Source organism: Cydia splendana, chromosome Z (assembly GCF_910591565.1).
Source record: "Cydia splendana chromosome Z, ilCydSple1.2, whole genome shotgun sequence".
Taxonomy (NCBI): Eukaryota; Metazoa; Arthropoda; class Insecta; order Lepidoptera; family Tortricidae; genus Cydia; species Cydia splendana.
In genome coordinates this window covers 35,440,086-35,462,905 of record NC_085987.1, presented here as the reverse complement: position 1 = coordinate 35,462,905, position 22,820 = coordinate 35,440,086, and the positions used below count along the sequence as shown (strand labels likewise).

The following is a 22,820-nucleotide window of genomic DNA, read 5'->3' as shown; positions in this document are numbered from 1 at the left end:
CGAATCTTCAAGTTCATGTCCTTTACTTGGAACGTGTAACTACGTAAGAAGGGGTGGTGAAAATTGCTCGTGACATGTTGCGACCAGTCAAAGCAAGGAAAGTAACGGAGACGTAATATCTTGCTCGTTTTACCTCAATGAATGTTTCAATAGCTAGATGATATCATAAGGCATTTTACCAAAGATATAAATTGAGGTCCTGTAGCCCAGCCAAGCTTAATCGTTTAGCGTACGCAATGCTTATAATTGTATTTGTGATTTATACAGTAACTTCAGGACGTAATACAAAACCATACTTATTGAACCTTGTTTCGACTAATCTTATTAAAATAATCTGAAGTACATATTTCATATCTTAGCACTTTCCCGGTCGCCTCAGGTCCTTTCGGGTCCCTGTGGAGATAATAGGCTTTATTGGGATTAGTGCAGTTTTCGTACAAACGACATTTCGTACATGAGTGTCAATAAGTTTATTGGACTATATGTCGAACTCATGTCATGGTCTCAATACTCTCAATGTATTATATGAACTCATGTACGAAAACGGTTTGGACGTAGTAAATTTGTTGGCGTTAACATTACAAATAGTTAAAGTTAAAGGTCGAGGTCATAATTTTCACGGTAAATCTAATATAGGGTTTTTCTAGTCTTTAGATAAAATTACCATTATCCATTGTTTATAAAGGTGTATTTGTGGAGCCAGAATCAAGTGTTTTTTATTTCGTCTATGAAGTCTTCCTGTATTTTCTCCCGTAAAGATCCTTGAATTATAATATCGTTATAAATCCGTAACACTGCATATAAAACTAGACAAAAGAGATCTCATTAAAACGAGACACTTATAGTATTTTTTTACTTATACATTGTACCTATAGATACCGACAATCAAACTGCGGACTGATCTTATAAAGCTCCTTCTATTAACATGAGAAAAAAGGAATAATTATTCTGCTCCACTAAGCCAAATAGCGCTATCTTAAAAGAAAATTTGTCGATAACTTATACCCGGGCCGTACGCGTTGGAGGGTCTGCCATCTTGTGGCCTAAATCGGAAACAAACTGTACATTGACACTACACGCAAGTACTGCCCTCTACATTTCTTGTGTACAGGTTATATATGCCATCTTGTGGGCTCCATTGGAAGCTTAAACTTGACATTTACAGTTCGCGCATATAAACAGGGGGCTTCTGTATTGGCCCCTACATGCACGCTCCATATACTTTAGTTTCTATAACTGATAATTCCATTTTCAAAATCATTTGTTATTGAGATAGAGCTATTTCGTTTAGGATGACAGTTTTGTGTAAACCAAAGCACGGATCCAATATTCTATTGATTTGAAAGCGACAAGTTGCAGTTCGTTGTTTAACGATCAGATGGAACGGCATCTTTAACATCGACTTTATAAGACCAGCCTTATCGTAGCCTTCAGGGGACGTTTCTGTATGTTGCGAGGATAAGTGGCCTGCAGAGTGTGAGCTATGTCACGATACGAAGCTGTTGACCCGCAAGACAACTTTCATTTTTAAACTATTCTTGCTTGGCATGGATCCCTTTACAGCTGCGGCAACAAAACCGTAAATTCGTTAATTTCGGTGCATTAAGATTCTAATATCAGATAAATCGTTCACCTAGCTTTAAAGATGAATTATACAAAAACGAGGCATATAACACAGCCTCTCACAAATATATATATACATATATATAAATCAAGTGTTAAGAACCATCATTTGAAACTATAGAACACGATGTTGTAACAAAAGATATATTTCAAATCTATTATTTTCGACGATAAAAATCCTGAGGTATTTAGAGCCTACATTGAAAAATGCTCTAAGCGTTTAGTATACATTCCAATTTGTCAAAGGTTCACTTATCCCACGTTAAATCCTTTAATTACTAACGTGCAGTTAAGTCACTAAAACTGCGCCTTGCCTGCGGCAGTACAGCACAACTAACATTAAGCCAAGAAATCTTAGTCTGTCAAACGGATTGTATAACAGCCGTTCAACATATCACTGGCTCCATTAGCCTAGGCAGTGCAAATTTCCTCAGTACCAAGTACAGTAACACATACATACAATAAACACATTGCTACCTACAAGTCGAAGGATCTTCGACTCCTAAAAAGCAAAATGGTCAAATTACACCTCGAGATATGCTCTTAATTTATTGCTTTTATGTATCAGTGATCTTATTGTTTTAAGTGACTTTAAATCTAGATAGTTATTTGTAGGTTGTGATTGGAATGTATACTAATGGTTGACTGTTGGGCGTCGAGTGCAGTCGACGCGGAGGTGGCTACCCGGTGGCGAGAGGCGACGGCAAGCTGGCGGCGTCCCCGGCCGAGCCTGCAACAAGCGCGCTCTCACTCAACACCAGATTGCTAATGGTACAAATCACACATAGTACCGACACAACAAAATGAATTGACCAGAGCTTAGAGCATTTAATAACTGGCCTTTAAGAGCTTACCCCTCTGCCGAATACTTGCACAATTGTGCAAACTTTTGTATGGACTGACATGGCTAAATGCTCTAAGGACCAGAGGCAGATATTGTGTCCATAGGGACGTGGGGTTTTCTATATATAATTTAGTACTCCTACATGAATTGTGCATAAATTAGTTTCATAACTCCTGTAGCTCTCGGATTCTGACATAATTATACCTATGAATTATACAAAAGATTCGCATTTGCATAGCATTGCATTTCTTTAAACACAGCTTAAAATTAGAACATGTTACACTTAAGTTATTTATTAAATTCTTGTAATTCTTTTTGTCGTCTGTTTAGATATGGAATGGTGGCAAATAAGCTAATGGATTACTACAGTAACCTATCTACATATACCCTATGACTATACCGCGATTACAATGTTATCTCAAACGCTAAATCTAGTAAGGGTTACTTTTTAGCATTACAGTTTGGTATCAATTAAATGAGTAAGCATTTGTATATCCGATTACAACGCATTGATGAAGTCCTATCAATCAAAATACTCGCACTAATAGTGTACTTTCACAAATCCAATCCTAAGGATTTCTGTGATGACTCCAGCTTTCATTCAATAGAGCAGAAGTAAATATTCACTTAAATTCGCTGTGCATTAGTAATTAATCATACCAAATAGTCAAATAACATGATTCCTTTCTGAACTCACCGACACGCAAGTGCCTAGAAATATCTCCCATCGTTGTTTCGCTAATATATAACAATGTAGGTTTTTACTAGGCTAAGAAAATGACCAGTTATCGCCAGTGCAGTGGGGATAATTTCAGGTTAGTCAGAAATTGTTGGATCATCACAGAGCCCTTTCGTACTTGCTAACAAGTCACGACATAAATATACATATTGGTTTTTGATTAGCGGGTCACGCTCGTGGATTTGTCAGTTTTACTGATTCTTTGCTCAGCCATTTCTTAATGCATCAAAAATAGCTCACAGACGCAAATACATCAATTCTACAGCTAGCAAATATAAACCTTACTTGAAAGCTTACTCATAGAATACAGTACACTATACCACAGTAGTTGACGCTATGGCCACGGGCTAACAAAGCGTTTGATCACTGATGATGATGATGAGTTCAATTCAACCATTATAATCATAGTGCTAATGGATAAGGAAACCCGTCAGATTAAAGGTACTAGGTTAATGGTAACCACTAATCACAACTCAACTCATGAAAATCAACTCTCGCATATGCTGCCACAGCAAAGTAATACTCGTAGCTGTTCAATCATGTTCGCAATCAACATTAATAAGCCTTTCTCACACAAAACTGTAAATGCTTTTATCAGTTCACATACAAGGAACATATTAACTATTATATTTCAGTTGGAATATTGCCAATATGTATAACCAAATACCAAGTTTTAGATGTTTCAAAAACCGTCACTGTCTTTGTAATAATAATCGATTCAAATCTTGCAATTCCTCAACACAATAGTTGCTTGCAATAGTTCCATCAATAATTTCTTAGTTAATAACATAATCAATACTTTCGCTAAACAGCTTCATCCTTGATCTAATCCATGATTCAACATTTTAGTCAATTTTTAAAGTAACAATCAAAAAGCTTTTGTGAAGAACCTTTTGTGTCAGTAAATAAATGTCTAGGTAAAATTGAAATCGGAAAACGACATAGAACTAAGTCATCGTAATTGGAAACCAAATCTAAGAAGCTCGCCTTTCCGAAAGGCCTTTTAGATTTTTTATACATGAAAGCAATCATAAAACAAAAATTCCAAATATGTGGTGAAGTTACCTTATTATTTATCCTTCGCGGGCGTGGGGGTGGAGGCCTTGACCGGCTGTGGTATGATGGTTATCTCGTCGTTGATCTTGAGCGGCTTGAGCAGCGAGTCGTTGGGCTTGGCGGCGGGGGCGGCCGACTTGCTCTTGTCCATCACGCGCTTGGCCACCACGCTGTGCGCCGAGTAAACGTGGTTCTCGAACTGTTTGTACATTCCAAAGGTAGCTGTGCACACTGTGCACTTGTATGATAAGTGCGCTGGCTTTAGCGTCAGATTATGGTCTCTAGCTACATGGTTGAGCAACTTCCACTGATATACCTGCAAATATAACGACAAAATTCAAGGGAGAGAACAGCAGCATATTTGGCACGTCCCAGGATATATGAAACGAGAAGCATAAAAACGGAGTATTAGTTTAGTATGACATTCGTCGTGGAGTCAATTCATTACATGGTTAATTGTTTATTAGGTTGCATTTAACAAAGTTATTCAAGTAAACGCGCGCGACCCTCGGAATCGATACAAACCCTACGCCCCTACACTCGGCGAACATGGCTCTGCGCAATAGGCCTGATGACAAATTTTGAAAACCCTTTTAATATCGTCGGTACACTTGTATTAGTTCCGAAAAACACTATATTTCAGTTATACTCATAAGATTTAACATAGATAATTGCATTTTATTATAGCTAGTTTAAACTTCGCGCGAAAACGCCTCGCATGCCATTTGTGACGTCATTATTTAGTTGGTGGTAGGGTGGTAGATATTGTTTACATACTTACAGTTACGAATTTCCCTTGAATCCGAATTATATTGTTAATTCAGCACCATATATTACGATTAGGGATGATAAATACATTACAAAAATTTATCACAATAACTCATTTTACACAAAAACTCTCACACGGTTGCAGTTTAAGATGAATTATTTAGATACATGTAAATTTTGAGTGAAAATCACCGAACGCCGCTTTTACTTTTTAATTTTTAATTTTTTCTAGTTACGACAGCCAACATGGCAATGATAGTTCCATTCAGCCAAATAATTAAAAAAGTTTGTTGTTGAAATATCGTATTATTTAGCATTTTATTTAAATAATAACAAATAGATATCTACTTTATATCGTGTAATAATATTTTTTGGACGTAATAAATGTTGTGGCGAAATAACATTTTTTTTGCACCTTTCGAACTCTTTGGTGCCCACGTATAGATTTCGGTCAATGAGGTTGTCTATGTTGCTCTAAGAAATATGTTATGGATTGATGACGTCACTGTTTGGAACGTTTCTGATTGGCGTTTCAGTAAAAATGGCCGATTGGAAAATTTTGCACTTTTATTTTATTGAATATATTAATAATCCTTCAGTTTATACTGAGATTGGGCCATTTTTTAGAATCATATTAACATATATGTTTCGTTGAAACCATTATTTCCATGATTCTTTGTTACTTGCAACAGGCCTATTGTATAGGTACATACTCTTCTGCTTCCTCATTCAAAAAATCTTTATACTCGCTGACTTTAATCAAAGTAATCAAACCCAATAGTCCTAATTTAATAACCCAATAGAAAAAGTTTTGACCATGTCTGTAAACTCACCCTGCCACAGACAGGACACCGGCCGGCGTCCTTGCCTTTGTTGGCCGCCTCCTGCATGGAGCTCGTCACGAGGCCGTGCGACCCCAGCAGATGCCGTTCTAGCCCTTGATCAGTGAAAAATCTGAAAATAACCACATGGCTCGTTCTATAAAAGATATTTTTATAGCTTGGTTGTGCATTCTGATTAACTTAACACTCCATACTACCAAAGACATGTAACTTCGTATAAGACGAATAAAGTCTAAGGAAAAAACGTGCCTCGGAATTCAAGTAAAAGTCATTCTCGAATAGATGCCGCACACACCTTTAGCCTATCCTCGGCTAGATGGCGTGACGACACCGTTAAATATTTAACAATTTTAACATATAGATATCAGTGAATGAACATGGATCAAAATGATATAAAAATAATAATATAAAATATATACATTTTTTGATAACTTTATACGTTTTCATATTGAGTTTTAGTCGTGTGTCGATAGATGGCAGTAAATTTACAGTGACTACAAAATTTACAATGACAGGACCCCTCTATACTATCTATTCTTTTTGATACTACTATTTGATTTATAAAAGTACAAACAATCTGTTTTCATCATATGATCTGCATGAAAAGTAACCAACCGGCAATGCTACGCACTTCAAAAATAGGTTTATTGACCCTAGTCTAAAGTTGTATAATTAAGTTGTGTAATCACCTGAATTGACACTTTTGGCAGTTGAGCGGCGGCCTATTGTATATCATTTTGGGGTGTATTTTGACTTTGTGTATCCACTGCATGTGGTTGCGGAGCTGCTCGAGATCCTTGATGTAGCCGTCGCATATCTCGCAGATGACGAACGTGCTCTTGGTGTGCGCGGGCGCCGGCGCCGGCTGCGGCTGCCGCGGCAGCGGCGTGATCGAGATCGATGGCTGGTGCATCGACTTGCCTAGCAAGGCGTTCTTGTTGTTATTCTGAAAGGACAAGTTTCATTTCATTGTGCGCGATTCGTTGTGAATAATTCTGGCTGACCTATAATAATCGTTATGAGAATTTTCAATTAGTTATATATGAATTTTGTAACTCGTGTAAAATGGTTAAGACACTTATCCTACGCACTCGTAATGTATGACGCTATAATTATGTTGTTAATAATATTCTAATAAAAGTGAGTACATGTCTATAGAATTAATGAAGATGTATAATCGCTCACTGGTATTAATTAAAGTGAATAAAGTTCGTTAGATATAGCTAAGGAAAAGATAATGTACCAGAGCGGGCGTAGGTTGCCGCACCATGACGCCTCGAATCATGGTGGAGCCGAGCATGGTAGGGCGTGGCGGCGTGGCAAGCGGCGCGCGGCCCCGCGCCCGGAACGCCGCGCCCGCGCCCATCACGCTCCCCACGTTCGGCGCGCGGACCAGGTTGTTGCCGAACTGCGGACGACCGAATCCGCTTTGATACGATCCCAACATGTTATTCCGCGCTCTCGTTATCTAAAACATTTTGAACGCGAAATGAAAACATGATTCCGTCAATCTGTTTCATATTACGTAGCACACAAGACGGTTAAGTGCAAGTTTAATATTTACACAAAGCACGGATCGGATAAAATAGTTGATTGTTTTACAAGGGAGCAAAGTTGTTATTTAACCCCTCGTGCTAATACCCAAGCAAACAAGAGATTCCAAAATTGAGCCACAAACTTAATGAGTGGTTAGAATATTGATTTTTGCGAGGTTTGCGCGGGGGTTAACCAAGCTTTGCACCGAGTGAAACACAAAAATTTTCACCATACCAACTCGGGGAAATACTAACTGTAAAACATTACAAATCAAAACCAAATAAACGCTGTTCAATATCATTCAAAATCATCACTTAGAAGTCAATTCCACCAGTCAAAATGAGAAAGCTACCCAAAATTTGCATCTACATGCTTTGCAACTTTCTCATTAGTTTATGAAATTATTAAAAGAATAGTTATTGAGATTACGAGCTGGTATGATGAAAAATGTATTAAAAATAAAATGAAATGATGAATGTCTTGGTCACATTTAGGATACATAATTATTATAAAGTATGACCAGTATGATACGTAGAAGAACAATAGGTAGTAAAATCATAGAAAGTACCTTTGGTATTTTGGCTGGAGGTTCCCACTCGACGGGAGGCGCCAGGTTTATTTCCGGCTTAAATTTCTTAGCACACGGGATGAGATGGCGGGCGAGCTTGCCCTTCCCGTTGTCCTCGAAGGGACAGTTGGCGCACTGGTGGTAAGCTGGCGCTCGCTCTAACTTCCCCCGCGTATTATGCTCCGCTTCCATGTGGTAAAGAATATCATGAGGACTTCGAATTTCAAATGCACAGAAATTACATTTATAAACGTTATTTTTCATGTGCGGCGTTTCCAGGTGATGAGACATTACTAACATGGATTCGGTTTTGAAACTACAAAATTCACATTTAATTTGGGGATATCGGTAAGGTGCATTATTTTCTTTACTAAACTCAAGATTTTTCATGAGCGATGATATAGAAGACTCGGTCGCCTTCGTGCTGTGGCCGGCTTTCTTTTCCCTGTAAAGTTTCCGGTTTTGCTGCTTCAATAAATCATTTTGTACATATTCCTGCACAAAGTTCAGTCCAATGTTTATAAAGAACTTTCCGAGCGAGCAATCGAAATAATTGTCCGATTTGCCAGTGGTAACCTTATCTGCAATTAGTTCTGTTACGTCCTTAATTTCCTCTATAGAATCAGCTTTATCCTTGATGACAACGGTTTTATCTTCCTCGTCACTATTAATATCATCCTCCGAGTCTGTGGAACTTTCACCATCCCATGAGACATCATCTTCTTCTTCATTTTTACGACGTCTCCTTTCTGAAAAAGTTAATAAGTATTAGTTACCTAGACAATATTTTATTTCTCTAGTAAGTAAAAGTACTTTTTTGTGTTGTAGTTCCTAGATGCCAAAGTAAGTAATACCTAAATCTATTACCGCACTACTTCTGATGGGTGCCAATAATTATTGTACTACATGCTTCTGCCTACGACTACGTCTGCGTGAAATAATAATGATAATGATGATTGATATTAACTACTCTTTGTCCTATGAGCCTAGCGAGCCATACTATCAACACACCAAATGTCATCTAAATCGACTGAGCGGTTTAAGCGTGAAGACGGAAAAGACAGGCAGACACAGGTACACTCGCATTTATTATATCAGTAGAGATGACGAGCCTATGCATTTTCTCTTAGTCAGCAAAATGTACCTCAGTGTGTTGTTCTTGTTAAGACGAAGTTACTTTTGCCAAAGTTCGTTATTTTAGATTTTTACGTTTCCCTTGTAAATGAATAATTATTTAATGGATCTTGTTTATTAGATAATTTGCAAGCTATTTTACAATAAAGTTTACTAAAACTCATGGAACTCGAGGTTTTCTTTTCTATACCAAGTGATCACATGAACTGGAAAATTATGCGCTCTAAAGTTGTATAACAAATTCCATAATATAAACAAGTTATACAAATACATAAGTCAACAACAGTATGGTCCTACCTTTTTTCTCGGCCTTTTTCTTTTTCTTCTCGTCTTCGTCGTCATCCTTGGCAGCGTCCTTTTCCTTCTGCTGTTCGTCCTCGGAGTCTTCCACTTCTTCGCCTCGCTCCCGTTTTTCTTTCTTTTCTTGCTCTCGTTTCTCTTTCTCCAGTTTTTCTTTTTCTAATCTTTCTTGCTCTTCTTTGGCTCTTTGTTCTTCTAATTCTTTACCTAATATGTCTACAAATTCTCTAAATGGCTTTATGGAAGGTTTTTCATAAACGTAAGGTACTATAAACGAGGGTGCTTCTACGACGAACATGTCGTCAGTCAAAGAAGGCAGTATGTTCGGTTGTGCCGTCTGGGTTGTGTTTTGGGAAGTAGCAGTGTTAGTGCTGATCGCCGTTTTACTACTCACTGGGGTGACGGTCGTGCCACGGGCTACAATACTTTGATATAAGTTCTCGGCCGTCATAGACGTTACGGACGACTTCGGGGGCGCTGGCGTCGTACTCTTCCCAGACATAATTGAATTTGTGTCTATAATAACAACTGTGGGTTCCTTTTTCTGATTATTAATGGTCATCTTAGATTGCTTCGCTGCCATCGCAACTAATGCCTTAGTATCGTTTACGACTATAGGCTTGGATTTACGAGTTAAAGGATCTTCCAACTCTACCTCTTCAATATCAGATCCGTTACCCCCGTTTTCCATTTCCTCATCAATGTAAATTTTCCTTTTAATCGCTCTATTGCTGCGCCGCAGCTGTACTCTATTCTCACTAACACTTGAACTGGACTTTTCGTCGTTAGTCATGACACAATCGTCATTATCATTATCACTCATAATCTCGTGAACCTCAGCGGCTGCGGAATCGCGGGAGTTGCCATTCTGGTTGTCAGGTCCATTGTCGTTTTCTAAGATGATTATTTCGCTGCTGTTATTTCTTTGACTCTCTTGTGATGTGTCGTCGCCGCGATCGGGCTCCGAGTCTGAATTAATACTGACCGTGTCCTCGGCTCTTGGCACGGCAGACACCTCTGACCCTTCTTCAGACGAATCTTCTTCAGAGTCAATCTCCTCCTCAGATTCCTTGAAATAAATAAAAACATACAGTTGATGTTAGTGCATTTAACACAGCAATTTGTAATATTTATTTCGTCATTAGTTGGATGTCGATATCGCCATCAAAGATCTATCAAGAGCGCCGACAATTCGAAAGCCGTTAATAAATTGTTGCAAAGCGTAGCAATAATAAAACAATGAATTAAAATTATACATGGATTTATACCGCAGAAGGTCCTTATGCTTTTAGTGCAATAAGGTTGTATCCATCTAAAATTCCAACAGAAATTATGATAGAAAGGTCCTCATTGCACATGAAGGTACCAAAACTACCCTACTCTGATGGAAAGCCGTATATCCAAAAACAGTCAATAGAAGGACACGTAGGTAGGATTGTTATATTTGTATGTATTTATATATTTATTTATTTATTTATAAGTATGTATTAATATTTTTATGGACATGTAATTGTTTCGTATATCTATATATGTATATGCCTTTGCACCTAATGCATCGCATCGTATTTAGTTATGTTTCTAGGGTTAGCTACTTCTTTTAAGTCTCGCCGTCATGTACATTTATCTCTCAGTTACTTAAAGCTTAGCTGGAAGAGATCCCTTAACGGGATAAGTTCGCCTTTGTACACATTTACTGTATTCTCTCTGTGTTATGTACTTGTTTTGTGCAATAAAGTGTTTACTACTACTACTACAGTCCTTTTTATTAGGTTCAGCATCAGCACACGGTATGAGATAGTTGGTATGGTATAGTTCATATCATATTTTAAAAGTGTTTGTCCATGATTTCTTTAACTAACTAACCGTTTCAATCTGAATTATTATTGTTACCCTTACAGCTTTGTAATAGAAGCTTACCGTGACTCATATACGGGGCACAGACAGTGTTAATACTTATTTCAAAATTAAACAACTCAACCTGACAACGGCAATTTGACATCAAAGACGTAATTCCAAACACTTGCTTGTCTCAAGCTCTGGCAGTAAATTAATGAAAAAAATAGTCAATAAAACAAATATCAAATTTTTCAATATGTTATTACCCTGTAACTGTAACCAATAATATAACTGTCATAAGTCATAAATAAGGTCATAACTATCAATTCATGTTAAGTAAATCTCAAGTTAACCCCTCAAACTGTCATGAGTCGGCAAGCCAAACCCAGTCTTAAACAAATTAAATTTAGAAACGAATTTTATTGTTTGCCGAAACTGTGTGAAGAAGTTCGTTTTTTAGGGTTCCGTACCCAAAGGGTAAAACGAGACCCTATTACTAAGACTCCGCTGCCGTCCGTCCGTTCGACCGTCCGTCCGTCCGTCCGTCCGTCACCAGGCTGTATCTCGTGATCTGTGATAGCTAGACAGCTGTAATTTTCACAGATGATGTATTTCTGTTGCCGCTATAACAACAAATACTAAAAACAGAATAAAATAAAGATTTAAGTGCGGCTCCCATACAACAAACGTGATTTTTGACCGAAGTTAAGCAACGTCGGGCGGGGTCAGTACTTGGATGGGTGACCGTTTTTATAGATAATGGTACGGAACCCTTCGTGTGCGAGTCCGACTCGCACTTGCCCGGTTTTTTTTCTTCTTCTTGATCGGGACACTCTTGACAGAGCGGTCGTGGTCATCATTGGAAGTCTCCCTTTGTGACACGTTTGACGGCTCGCCTCCACTCCTCCCTGACGGCTGCGCGTTTAGCGCATTCGTGCATGGCGTTTTTTTTAGCATTAGAAAAAAGGTAAACAATCTTGACGTCTTTTTATTGAAAAACACTTTGGAAAAATAAGCAACGGCACGTATGTAAAAAACCGGCCAAGTGCGAATCGGACTCGCACACGAAGGGTTCCGTACCATTATTTATAAAAACGGTCACCCATCCAAATACTGACCCCGCCCGACGTTGTTTAACTTCGGTCAAAAATCACGTTTGTTGTATGGGAGCCCCACTTCGATCTTTATTTTATTCTGTTTTTAGTATTTGTTGTTATAGCGGCAACAGAAATACGTCATCTGTGAAAATACTACCACGGTTCGTGAGATACAGCCTGGTGACAGACGGACGGACGGACGGACGGACGGATAGCGGAGTCTTAGTAATAGGGTCCCGTTTTACCCTTTGGGTACGGAACCCTAAAAATTATGAATCATATACGATTATTTACATTCTTTTGTTTTCATACGTAATAGAATAAATACTGATTTTTAAAAAGCTTTTTCAATTATAAGACACGTCAAGATCGCGTAGTCTTTTTCTAATGCTAAAAAAACGAACTATAGTGAGAAGCGATCGAGGCGCGAGGAGTTAACCCACACAATGCAAAAAACCCTTACCTCAAAAATCTTATTATTAATAAGTTATAACGCTTAAATCTTAATATAACTAAGCGTAAAACTTAAATAAAAAATTAATGGAGTAAGCTCTCTAAACTTACTTTATTCTCTATGTTTCGGTCTGTAAGTATGCCTTTCTAAATTTTAAGTTTGTTAAAGTGTCAGTCGTAATATATGAAAAGAATTAAAAATACAATCTCAAACATTAATAAGGTCACTTCAGTTCAATAACACCTCTACACGAAAAAATAACAGTAATTTTTAATTCAATCTCATATTTCGTCAATGTTTCAAGTTTGCAATTCATTGTAAATATCAACATAGACATAATGAAAATGCATATTCAAATAAAAAAATATTAATCACTAATTTAATTATGATATTCAGTGTGTTCCGCTCATACATCACGCAACATAAACTGGTGCGAGAGGAACCTACGGGAATTTAAATCAAGTTTGTATTATATAAAAAAAATCTGAATATGTCCCCGGAGTCTACGGGTTTTTAATTTCATACTATAATAGGGCGGTGCGAGAGTGAGGAGTGCAACCGAACAGGCCCGTTAGTCACAACGCTAACCTATCTCTGCACCATAGGAGGGCCAATGTAAGTGTGACCCCTATTGGGCATATCTGTCAAGTACTTAGGTATCATATTATATTGGCGCTGACTTTACAGGCAAGGTATTATACTTTGAAAACAGAGGGCCTACCGCAAACAACGTTCGACGTGTTGCCTCCATATCACACTTACGTACGAATTTACAAGTGTGACAGGGAGGCAACACGTCGAACGTGGTCCGCGGTAGGCCCTCAGACCGCAAGCTCGATTGCTGTCTCGCACAACTAAATAGGTAGGTGGCTTTGGACCGTGCGTATGGTTTACCCGTCTTACCGTGCCGTGCCGATGCATAAGAAGTAATATTGACACATAGATTGGATTTTACGTAGCGATTGTGGCTTTGACGTCCCCGTAGCTATTTGTTTTGAATCCATCTTTTTATTCATCGTTAGTGACGTTCTTTTTTTTTACTACGGGCCGCCAGGTGGTAAGAAGTCACCGTAGCCTATGGACGCCTGCAACTACAGGAGTGTTACATGCGCGTTGCCGACCCTTTAAAAACCTGTACACTTCTTTTTTGAAGAACCTCATACTGTAGCCACTCGGGAAAACCTCGTCCGCAGTTGGATTTTTTATTAAATTTCTTCTTCTCTATGTCGCCGAAATAACTTTTAATAATTAACACTAAAGTAAGGCTCTTCATAAGCTCATATCCATAATTTATTCCGTTTATCTTTATAAACCGATTGCGCAAAGCACAACTACGAAAATATATGAAAATCCGTCGCGAGCCGATGTTGCGCAACGCAACCGTGACGTTGGTCAAAGACCCTAAGCCTCAAAACTCACAACCTACTTTCGACATTGGCTAGATACGGACTCGGAGGTTACTGTACACCAGCGGTCGGCAACAAGCGGCCCGCGGGCCGCATGCGGCCCGAGAACCTCTCACTTGCGGCCCGCGAGCCCTCCTGGCGATTTTGTATGTAATATTGTCAAACAACAACGTCTGTTAAAGTCACACATATTAACAAAAGTGTGCCCGCGTCAATTTCCTTAACCTTTTCGACGCCGTGTCAAACACAAAAGCTGTCACTCGGGCGCCACGTCACCGAAGTGTCAAAACTGAAATTGAACTTTATGCATATGTACGTAGGTCTATATTGCTCTGTATGTGGTCTGTGACCGATTAATCAGTCTTTGGCGTTGAACCTGCGGTGCGGATATATCGGTCATTGGCGTCCAAAAGGTTAACTACTATGTCGCCCTTGGCTGCTAAAAGGTTGCCGACCGCTGCTGTACACTGACTGATCTATACAGTCGCCATCAGATATATCGGAGCGGTCAAGGCGCTCACAAATATCTGAATACGGCTCTATTATCAAGGCTCTAACGAGTGCGTGTTCAGATATTGTGAACACCTTGGCCGCTCCGATATATCTGATGGAGACTATACAAGCGCACACTGATATTCCGAGTGTTAGAAAGCCTAATTTGACGTTTGCGAGCGTGTATTATATGGGACTACCGACCCGCCCCGGCTTCGCACGGGTTACACAAAACCTTAACAAATTACACAACTAAACGTTCCTTAAAAATCACTTTATTGATAGGAGAAAATCGCATGAAAATCCGTACAGTAGTGTTTGAGTCGCGAACATACATACATACATACAGACAGACGCGGCGGGGGACTTTATTTTATCAGGTGTAGTGAAACCATTTTATTTGAAAATATCATTGCTATTAAGTAAATATAAGGTAAGAAATTGTGTTTTCGAAAATTAGCTCTCACGTTTCCTGTTCAAGTAAAAGTTGTCTTTTATTGAAGTTCCATGGAACGGAGAGTAAATTAACCTACGAATGTAAGTCATTGTGCAAGTGGCCCATTGTACGTATATTCACCCCGACTACATATATCGATCCGGCGCATATTCGATCCAGTGATACCTAGTCGAGCGAAGAATACTTCGACAGAATGACATTCTTATATATAGACCCCAATAATATACGTAGACTTTAGAAGTCCTCCCCTTTAAAATCGAATGTCGGTAAAATGGCGGGATGTCATAAAACTGCGTTAGGGTGGTATTCCATCTGTCCAAAATATTGGTCCAATGTCATTGCGTCTCACTCTCCCATTAAGCAAGATGTGAGACAAAATACACATTAGACAGAGAAATTGGACAGGTGGAATACCACCCTAAACTCGTACACTAAGTAGCGATATCAATATCAATAGAAGTCCGAAGTTACAATTTGCTATCTCTTTCACACTTGTTAAAGTCGTGTAAGAGTGAAAGAGATAAATAGCATCCTACAGAAAAGGTATCTGCATAGGCCTCAGGTATGGTGAGAAAGGAAGCCAACATTAATATAACCTTTTGGTATGGCTTAATAATGACTAAGTATTCTTTTTTATACTTGTAATTGGCTTAATAGTACATTTCATAATAAGGATAAAATAACATTTAGGCGCCATTCATTTATTTGGTAATACGATATGGGGGGGGGATCGACCGCGTCTTATTTTATTTTCCAAAGGGGTGGGAGGGAGTCTTGATAGTTCTTACGGAAGATCACAAAAAAGGGAAAAGTTAAGGTTATATACTCTAATAAATATAAGGTTAGGCACTCTGAAAAAGCGTAAGCTTAAGCGTGTATCGTATAGGTCAGGGGTCTCCAAACATCTTTACCTGAGGGCCATATTGCGCCTCAGAAACTTCGCGCGGGCCAACGTCACAGGGGGTGCGTGTCTGGTTGCTGCTGTTAGGGCTGAACCCCTGGAACCTGGCTCCCGCGGGCCGGACAGTTTGGGTGTCGGCGGGCCGGATTTGACCCGCGGGCCGGGGTTTGAGAGCCCTGGTATAGGTAAACGTTTTGCATGGCAACGGTCGGAAAAATGAAGACAAACGTGTTTTCCTTTTTTCTTTAGACTCTTACGTAATAAAAATAAAACATATATTATTAATCTTATTTTTTCTAACATACATAGAGTCTATGTAATAAATGAATGGCGCCTTAACTACAAATATACCACATATTTTAAAAACCTAACAACTTCCTTCTTATACTTTAACTACCCATGATCTTCCTCGCGTTATCCCGGCATTTTCCGACAGCTTATGGGAGCCTGGGGTCCGCTTAACAACTAATCCCAAGAAAGCGACTGCCATCTGACCTTTCAACCCAGAGGGGAAACTAGGCCTTAATAGGATTAGTCCGTTTTCCTCACGATGTTTTCCTTCAGGTAAAGAGGTAAATATCAAATGATATTTCGTACATAAGTTCTGAAAACTCATTAGTACGAGCCGAGGTTTGAACCCGCGACCTCCGGATTGAAAGTCGCACGCTCTTACTGCTAGGCCACCAGCGCGATTATACTTTAACTACCCACTTGTCTGTTTTAGCGATTTTAAGTAAAACTTACTATCTGTCTTGAATATCACATTACACATTTAAAAGCAATATGTGAAGTACCTATCGCCTGCCTTAGCACAGGAGCGTCGCGACAGTATCTCGCGCGAGAGATAAGACTACCCATCCTTCACTAATTAATACAGTTAGAAAAGGACGAGTAGTCCATCTCGCTGGCGAGAAACTGTCGCGGTGGTCCTGTGCTAAGCCTACTAGTTATGTTTAAATATGCAAGTGCGAAATTTGATACTTAAGGAATTGAATGAATAATGTCTTTGCTTTGTGTCAAGTTTTTGAGAATAGAAAAATTGGGCAAATGTTGATAAAATGGGAGATATGAAATGTTTAATAACTCTACATTAAAAGGCATTAGCGAAGACCCCTTATCTTATAGGCGTCGTTACATGACGTGCCCATAGTTCTATTTTGGTATTTGCTGTCAAAGAACCTTCATCAAATTTTTGTTTTTTCAGGGACACTAAAAAGTAATAAATCTCAATTAAGCTATTTTTAAACATAGGCTCTATTGACCTAGCACTGCAGTTACTATGTAGGTATTAAGTGTTTCATTTTCTTTTTTGAATGAATATAAAATTAGTTGTAACTAGCTGGACAGACTCATTTCAGTCTGCTCTGCTAAAATTTACTCAAGAAAATCTTATAATGTAATGTCAATGGTTAAGTGTGTCACCAGAATAATTTTAGTATAAGGTTTCAATAACTGGCCAGCCTTCAATAACTAGCCTGAATGACTAATATGAATTCTGTTTATATGTGAATAGAATTTATTTTTAGTTTAGGGTGGCCAGTGACTAACAGGTGGCCAGTTACTGGCGAATTACCCTACATTACACAAAATTTCGACTTTTTAGACTTGTCACACTTTCTCATAGAAAAGAGATAGGTCTTTAAGTACTGTCACACTTGGCATGACCAACAATAAACCGCACCTGTTTTTTTTATTATTATAAATCTAAAATTAAGTATATCATTAAGATCATAATATGTAATTATTATTTTTATTAGGTGCATGTTGATTCACTTATTTATTATGAGAACAAATTATCTATTCTGTTCATTCTGTTCTACTTAGATATAAATGTAATCAATTAAGTATTGAGTGCTATTTTTTGATTTCATTATGTTATCTGTATTTTTTAGCATTCAGTTTTGTTAATAGGTAAATAGTAAGTATTTTTATTTGTAACAAGTATGATATTTGAGAATACTATAACTAATATAGTATGCTTTTCATAGATTTTAAATATAGTTCTTCAACACATCACAATCAGAATTAAGTTTTGGAAATATTATGAATAACATTCTATTGGGAAGGAATACCTAGATGAAAAATACTACTCACCACATCATTTACGGTCACCGCTGCACTACAATTGTTTTCAGCCTCGTCGTCTTTGCTCTTCTCATCTTCGCAACTTATTATCTTCTGCTCTACAAATATTGTCTTATCCTGATTACTATTTAAGGACTCTGGATATGATTCATTACTATTGCCACAGTTATTTTCCAAAGGATTTTCAATAACACTATTAGTTTCCTTAGTAGGTGCTAAATCAGAAGATTGTTCCATACTTTCATCCTGATGATGGTTGTCTCCATCATTGGGCACCTCCTTATCTTCAGGTTCTTTCTCATTATTTTCTAAATGATTATTAATTTCTGTACTCTCACTATCCTCCAATTTATTCTCAAATTGACAGTCTTGGGAGGTAATTTTATTACAGTGTAGTGAGTTGACAGGTGAAGCAGGAGCTATCTCCATAGGCTCTTCCATGGTTCCATTCACTTCTCCATTCATATTGAGCTAAAGCTACATTCCATGTGACAGTACCTGTCAAAACACAAACAATGTATAAGGTTAGGTTTATTATCCTCATGATGTTCAGAACTGATTCCAAATGAATGAGCGTCACATTTTTTTTAGTGTACACCGCCCCCTCCCGCGCCCCTCTCCCCCCCTGGCAAGGCGCTAGCAATCAAAATGGCGGTTCCATGGTACAACTCCGTACAGCTAGCTACGTGTACATAATGTACTAGGATTTCAAAGGTCATATTTCAAACTAATTCGTAAATATAATAAAAAAAATTAACCTTCAGCATGTTGATGCATTATCAAAATAAAGTTACAAATGCGATCGGCGGATTTCGCTCCAAAATCGAATACATACATAACTTACGCTTTCCGGTTAGCAAATCATAAACAGAAAATTAAACACTATTCCATAAGAATCGCTTATTAAAAAATCATCTAAATTAAAAAAAAATAATTAAACAATTCGAATAAGAACAAACATTTATTTACGATAACCAAAGTAAACAATCAATGCCGGTAAATAATTAACTTTTAATGACACAAAAAAACGTATTTCTCTAACATTAACTTATTTATGCATTTTTAGGTACTTTACCTAGCACAGCCTTCGGTTCGCTTCTTCGAACCTTTCCTCAGACTCGTTCACCACTTGGTTACTTCAATGGTGGAAACCCAGAGCAATTTTCTTCTTTGAACTGACCATTTACAGACAATATGTAATGAAGCCAGATGAATTAAAATGTAATTCAATACGTTTTGAGGTAAATTTCACTTGTACGCTCCACTATTTAATTGTAAAAGATAATTTTTAATAATTAAATATTAGTGACGGCAAAATGCTCTCACCATCGCACTAACGCAATATGGCGGCGGGAGTTGAGTCACGTGACAGCACCAGTGCCGCCCTCTGGGCGGGAATAACTGTTAACTCAAAAGTCCCGCTTCATTCTCCCGACCCGACTTCAAAAACAAGAGCCGCACATTACAATCCATTTTACTCTGATTTTACTAATCATCACTATCACTAGACCTAAAACAAAGTCCCCCGCCGCGTCTGTCTGTTTGTGTTTGTATGTTCGCGATAAACTCAAAAACGACTGAACGGATTTTCATGCGGTTTTCACCTAGTGATTCTTGAGGAAGGCCGGGGCGGGTCGCTAGTTCGGAATCATTTCGGAGTACAATTAAATCCCAATACAAAAGTATAATGAGTCGATCATAATCATAAACGCATGCACTTGATGGATGCTTGATGGTTGCTGAACGTAATAGTAGCCATGAATCTATATTCTGATCTTTTGCACCATAACCAGTCTAACATAATAAAACCATAATTAAATCATAGTCTGTGTCTGTAAAGTCACTTCCGTCAGCAAAAAATGCTGCAAATTTAAAAAAATGTAAGCGCGAGGGGTTATTGTCCCGTACAAAATTTTAATTTCGCGCCTTTTTCTATTGACAAAGTTGTTTGACCGGCTATAGTCATCCAAAAATATACTTGGTCAAGCAGATCTTGTCAGTAGAAAAAGGCGGCAAATTTGAAAAATGTAGGCGCGAAGGAATAGCGTCTCATAGAAAATTTGAATTTCGCGCCTTTTTCTACTGACAAGATTTGCTTGACCATCTATAGTTTTAGGGACAAATAAGCCAATGGGCAAGGGACTTCCCTCCAAATATACATTATATAAAAAATATTGATATTTTATTTATAGTTGGTCAAGCAGATCTTGTCAATAGAAAAAGGCGGCAAATTTGAAAAATGTAGGCGCGACGGAATATCGTCTCATAGAAAATTTGAATTTCGCGCCTTTTTCTACTGACAAGATTTGCTTGACCATCTATATCTATCGATTTTTTAACGCAGTATTTGAATTTCTGTATGTTTCATTCGTCTTAAGCCCCCTTCAGACTATGCGCGTGACGTGAGGGGGCTTTACAATGATGAAAACTGGACGAGTCTCCAAAAACTCTATAATCTCCATCGGTACCTGGATCGGTGTATAGGTTAAATCGTCGGTATGCGATTAAAGCTATTAATATCTTGCGTTTAAAGTTTAAAGTGAACTGGGCTAATTGGGCTATAACCGCGAAAATCGAAGTTCGTAAATTGCCGCATTTTCTCGGTCACTCTAGTTACGCCTTCATTGGAGTAAAAGAGAAAGATCCCCGTAATTTGCTAATTTCGGTTTTCGCTATAAGTCTCCAGGGTAGATTTGGAACATTGTCGCTGACCTCGGAGTAATTAACAACGGAGACGCCACGTCTAAAATTTTCGGTACAAAATAGTCTGCCGTTTTTTGCGGGGGAGGGGCACATCAAATGTATAGGTACGTCATGTCAGATAAACGTCAGTCCATACATATGGTTGACATGTGGTTGACCATTGGCCGCCTATTTTCGACAGAGGGGAACGCCTGTTAATGGCGGCTCCATTGTTAATTACTCCGAGTCGCTGACGATCGCTTTGCTACAGGTAGCTAAAAGTACATCCGTTCCCTTAGAGGATATAACCAACGGAGACGCCATGTCTAAAATTTTCGGTACAAAATAGTCTGCCGTTTTTTGCGGGGGAGGGGCACATCAAATGTATAGGTACGTCATGTCAGATAAACGTCAGTCCATACATATGGTTGACATGTGGTTGACCATTGGCCGCCTATTTTCGACAGAGGGGAACGCCTGTTAATGGCGGCTCCATTGTTAATTACTCCGAGTCCGTTCCACACTAATTTTGGTGCCTAGCCATAAGCCGCGCGTGGCGCTGTCGCCACCTAGCGGCCTCTAGTAGTGTCTAAATAGATTAATATCGGGAGTTGGCCGAACCAAAGACAACCATCTGGAATGAGGAATCAACCCGAGGCAAAGTGATGTAGGTACTATGCGAATGTGGCTAATATAGTCTGTCAAGCCATTTCCGTCAGTACCAAAAAGCGGCAATATATAAAATGTAGGCGCGAAGGACTGCGCCAAGGGTTATCGTCCCGTAGAAAATTTGAATTTCGCGCCTTTTTCTACTGACAAAGTTGTACATACAGTTGATAGAGTCTGGCTAGCCAAATTTTGTTGACAGATATAAGCTGGTCAAGCAGATCTTGTCAGTAGAAAAAGGCGGCAAATTTGAAAAATGTAGGCGCGAAGGGATATCATCCCATAGAACATATTAAAACATTGGAACATAAACATACGTGTTTGTCGTTGACTGTACTTTAAATTAAAGTGGTAGAAATTATGTGAGCTGACTTTGAGTGCACGTCAACGTATATTTAATTTATTTCCTTAGGTACCTTACGTGTGCACAGAAAATCTAAAATATTTTCTAGTATCAAAACTATAATTCTTACTACACAAAGTGTGACCAGCCCAAGATTTTTTGAATCTCCTGCCAAAAATTTGTGTAATATTTCAGTAGCCAGACCAAGGCCTGTTCACTTAAGCCCCCCATTCACACTCCTACCGTGTAGGTCGCCTTGTAGTCCGCCTCGTTGGGTAGGATTGTGTATGGGGGTTGCGGACTACCGTTTAGCCGTTTGTAGGACGGCTCGTAGTCCGCAACGGGGGTTGCGGTTTTACACAATCCTACCCAACGAGGCGGACTACGAGGCGGCCTACACGGTAGGAGTGTGAATGGGGGGCTTTACTAAGAAAGTTATGTCCTCTTAGGCCAAGCGCGCACCACGACTTTTTATCGCGCGATAATTTAGTCGCAGAAATGTAACGTATGTGTTTATATGGCAGTGCGCGCATATGCGACAAAAAAATCGCAGCGATTTTAAAATTGGGATTTGTCACATTGTTCCGCGACTGCTCGCGACGCGATTGTCGCAAAGTGAATTGCAGCATACGGAGTTGTATGGCCCCGCGCGCACTGCGATAATAAAATCGCACCCCGGACCTCAGTCGGCATTTCGCTCTCCAAGCGTCAACATATCGGAACCTGCTTCTCCAATGGAATCACAAGATGAGACGCTAGATGTTGACCGTTTAATTATAGAAATAGAAGGAGATCACCTTTGTGGTATAAATACTCAAAGTCATACAGCGATTGCATATTGTTTCACGACAAGCGACTGGTACGAAATCCATGTCGTGGATGAACAAATCGTCGACTTTTCATCGCAGTGCGCGCAGTGAATTTTCTGCGATAAATTACAGCGCGATTCTAAAATCGTGTCGCAAAAATTAAAATCGTGGTGCGCGCTTGG

General features: G+C 38.8%; 1 protein-coding gene and 1 long non-coding RNA gene across 2 annotated transcripts in view; both read right to left on the bottom strand.

Annotated features, from left to right (window-relative positions):
- LOC134803991 (uncharacterized) overlaps positions 1-22,820 on the bottom strand; it is a 274,246-nt gene that overhangs the window by 235,498 nt on the left and 15,928 nt on the right. The gene's annotated exons all lie outside the window — the stretch shown is intronic.
- LOC134805261 (uncharacterized) lies at positions 1,719-19,497 on the bottom strand. The gene is made up of 9 exons (XM_063778575.1): positions 19,214-19,497; positions 18,148-18,636; positions 9,408-10,479; positions 7,977-8,725; positions 7,116-7,340; positions 6,562-6,818; positions 5,864-5,984; positions 4,272-4,578; positions 1,719-2,353 (listed from the first exon to the last, which is right to left on the bottom strand). The coding sequence occupies exons 2-8, from the start codon at positions 18,601-18,603 to the stop codon at positions 4,276-4,278; spliced, it is 3,183 nt and encodes a 1,060-aa protein (XP_063634645.1). The 5' UTR covers positions 18,604-18,636; positions 19,214-19,497; the 3' UTR covers positions 1,719-2,353; positions 4,272-4,275.

Coding starts and splice junctions, on each gene's coding strand:
- LOC134805261 (XM_063778575.1), bottom strand. CDS start 18,603: ATGAATGGAGAAGTGAATGGAACCATGGAAGAGCCTATGGAGATAGCT. Junction 8,726..9,407: donor GAAAAAGGCCGAGAAAAAAG/GTAGGACCATAC, acceptor TAACTTTTTCAG/AAAGGAGACGTCGTAAAAAT. Junction 4,579..5,863: donor GGTGTCCTGTCTGTGGCAGG/GTGAGTTTACAG, acceptor TTATATTTGCAG/GTATATCAGTGGAAGTTGCT.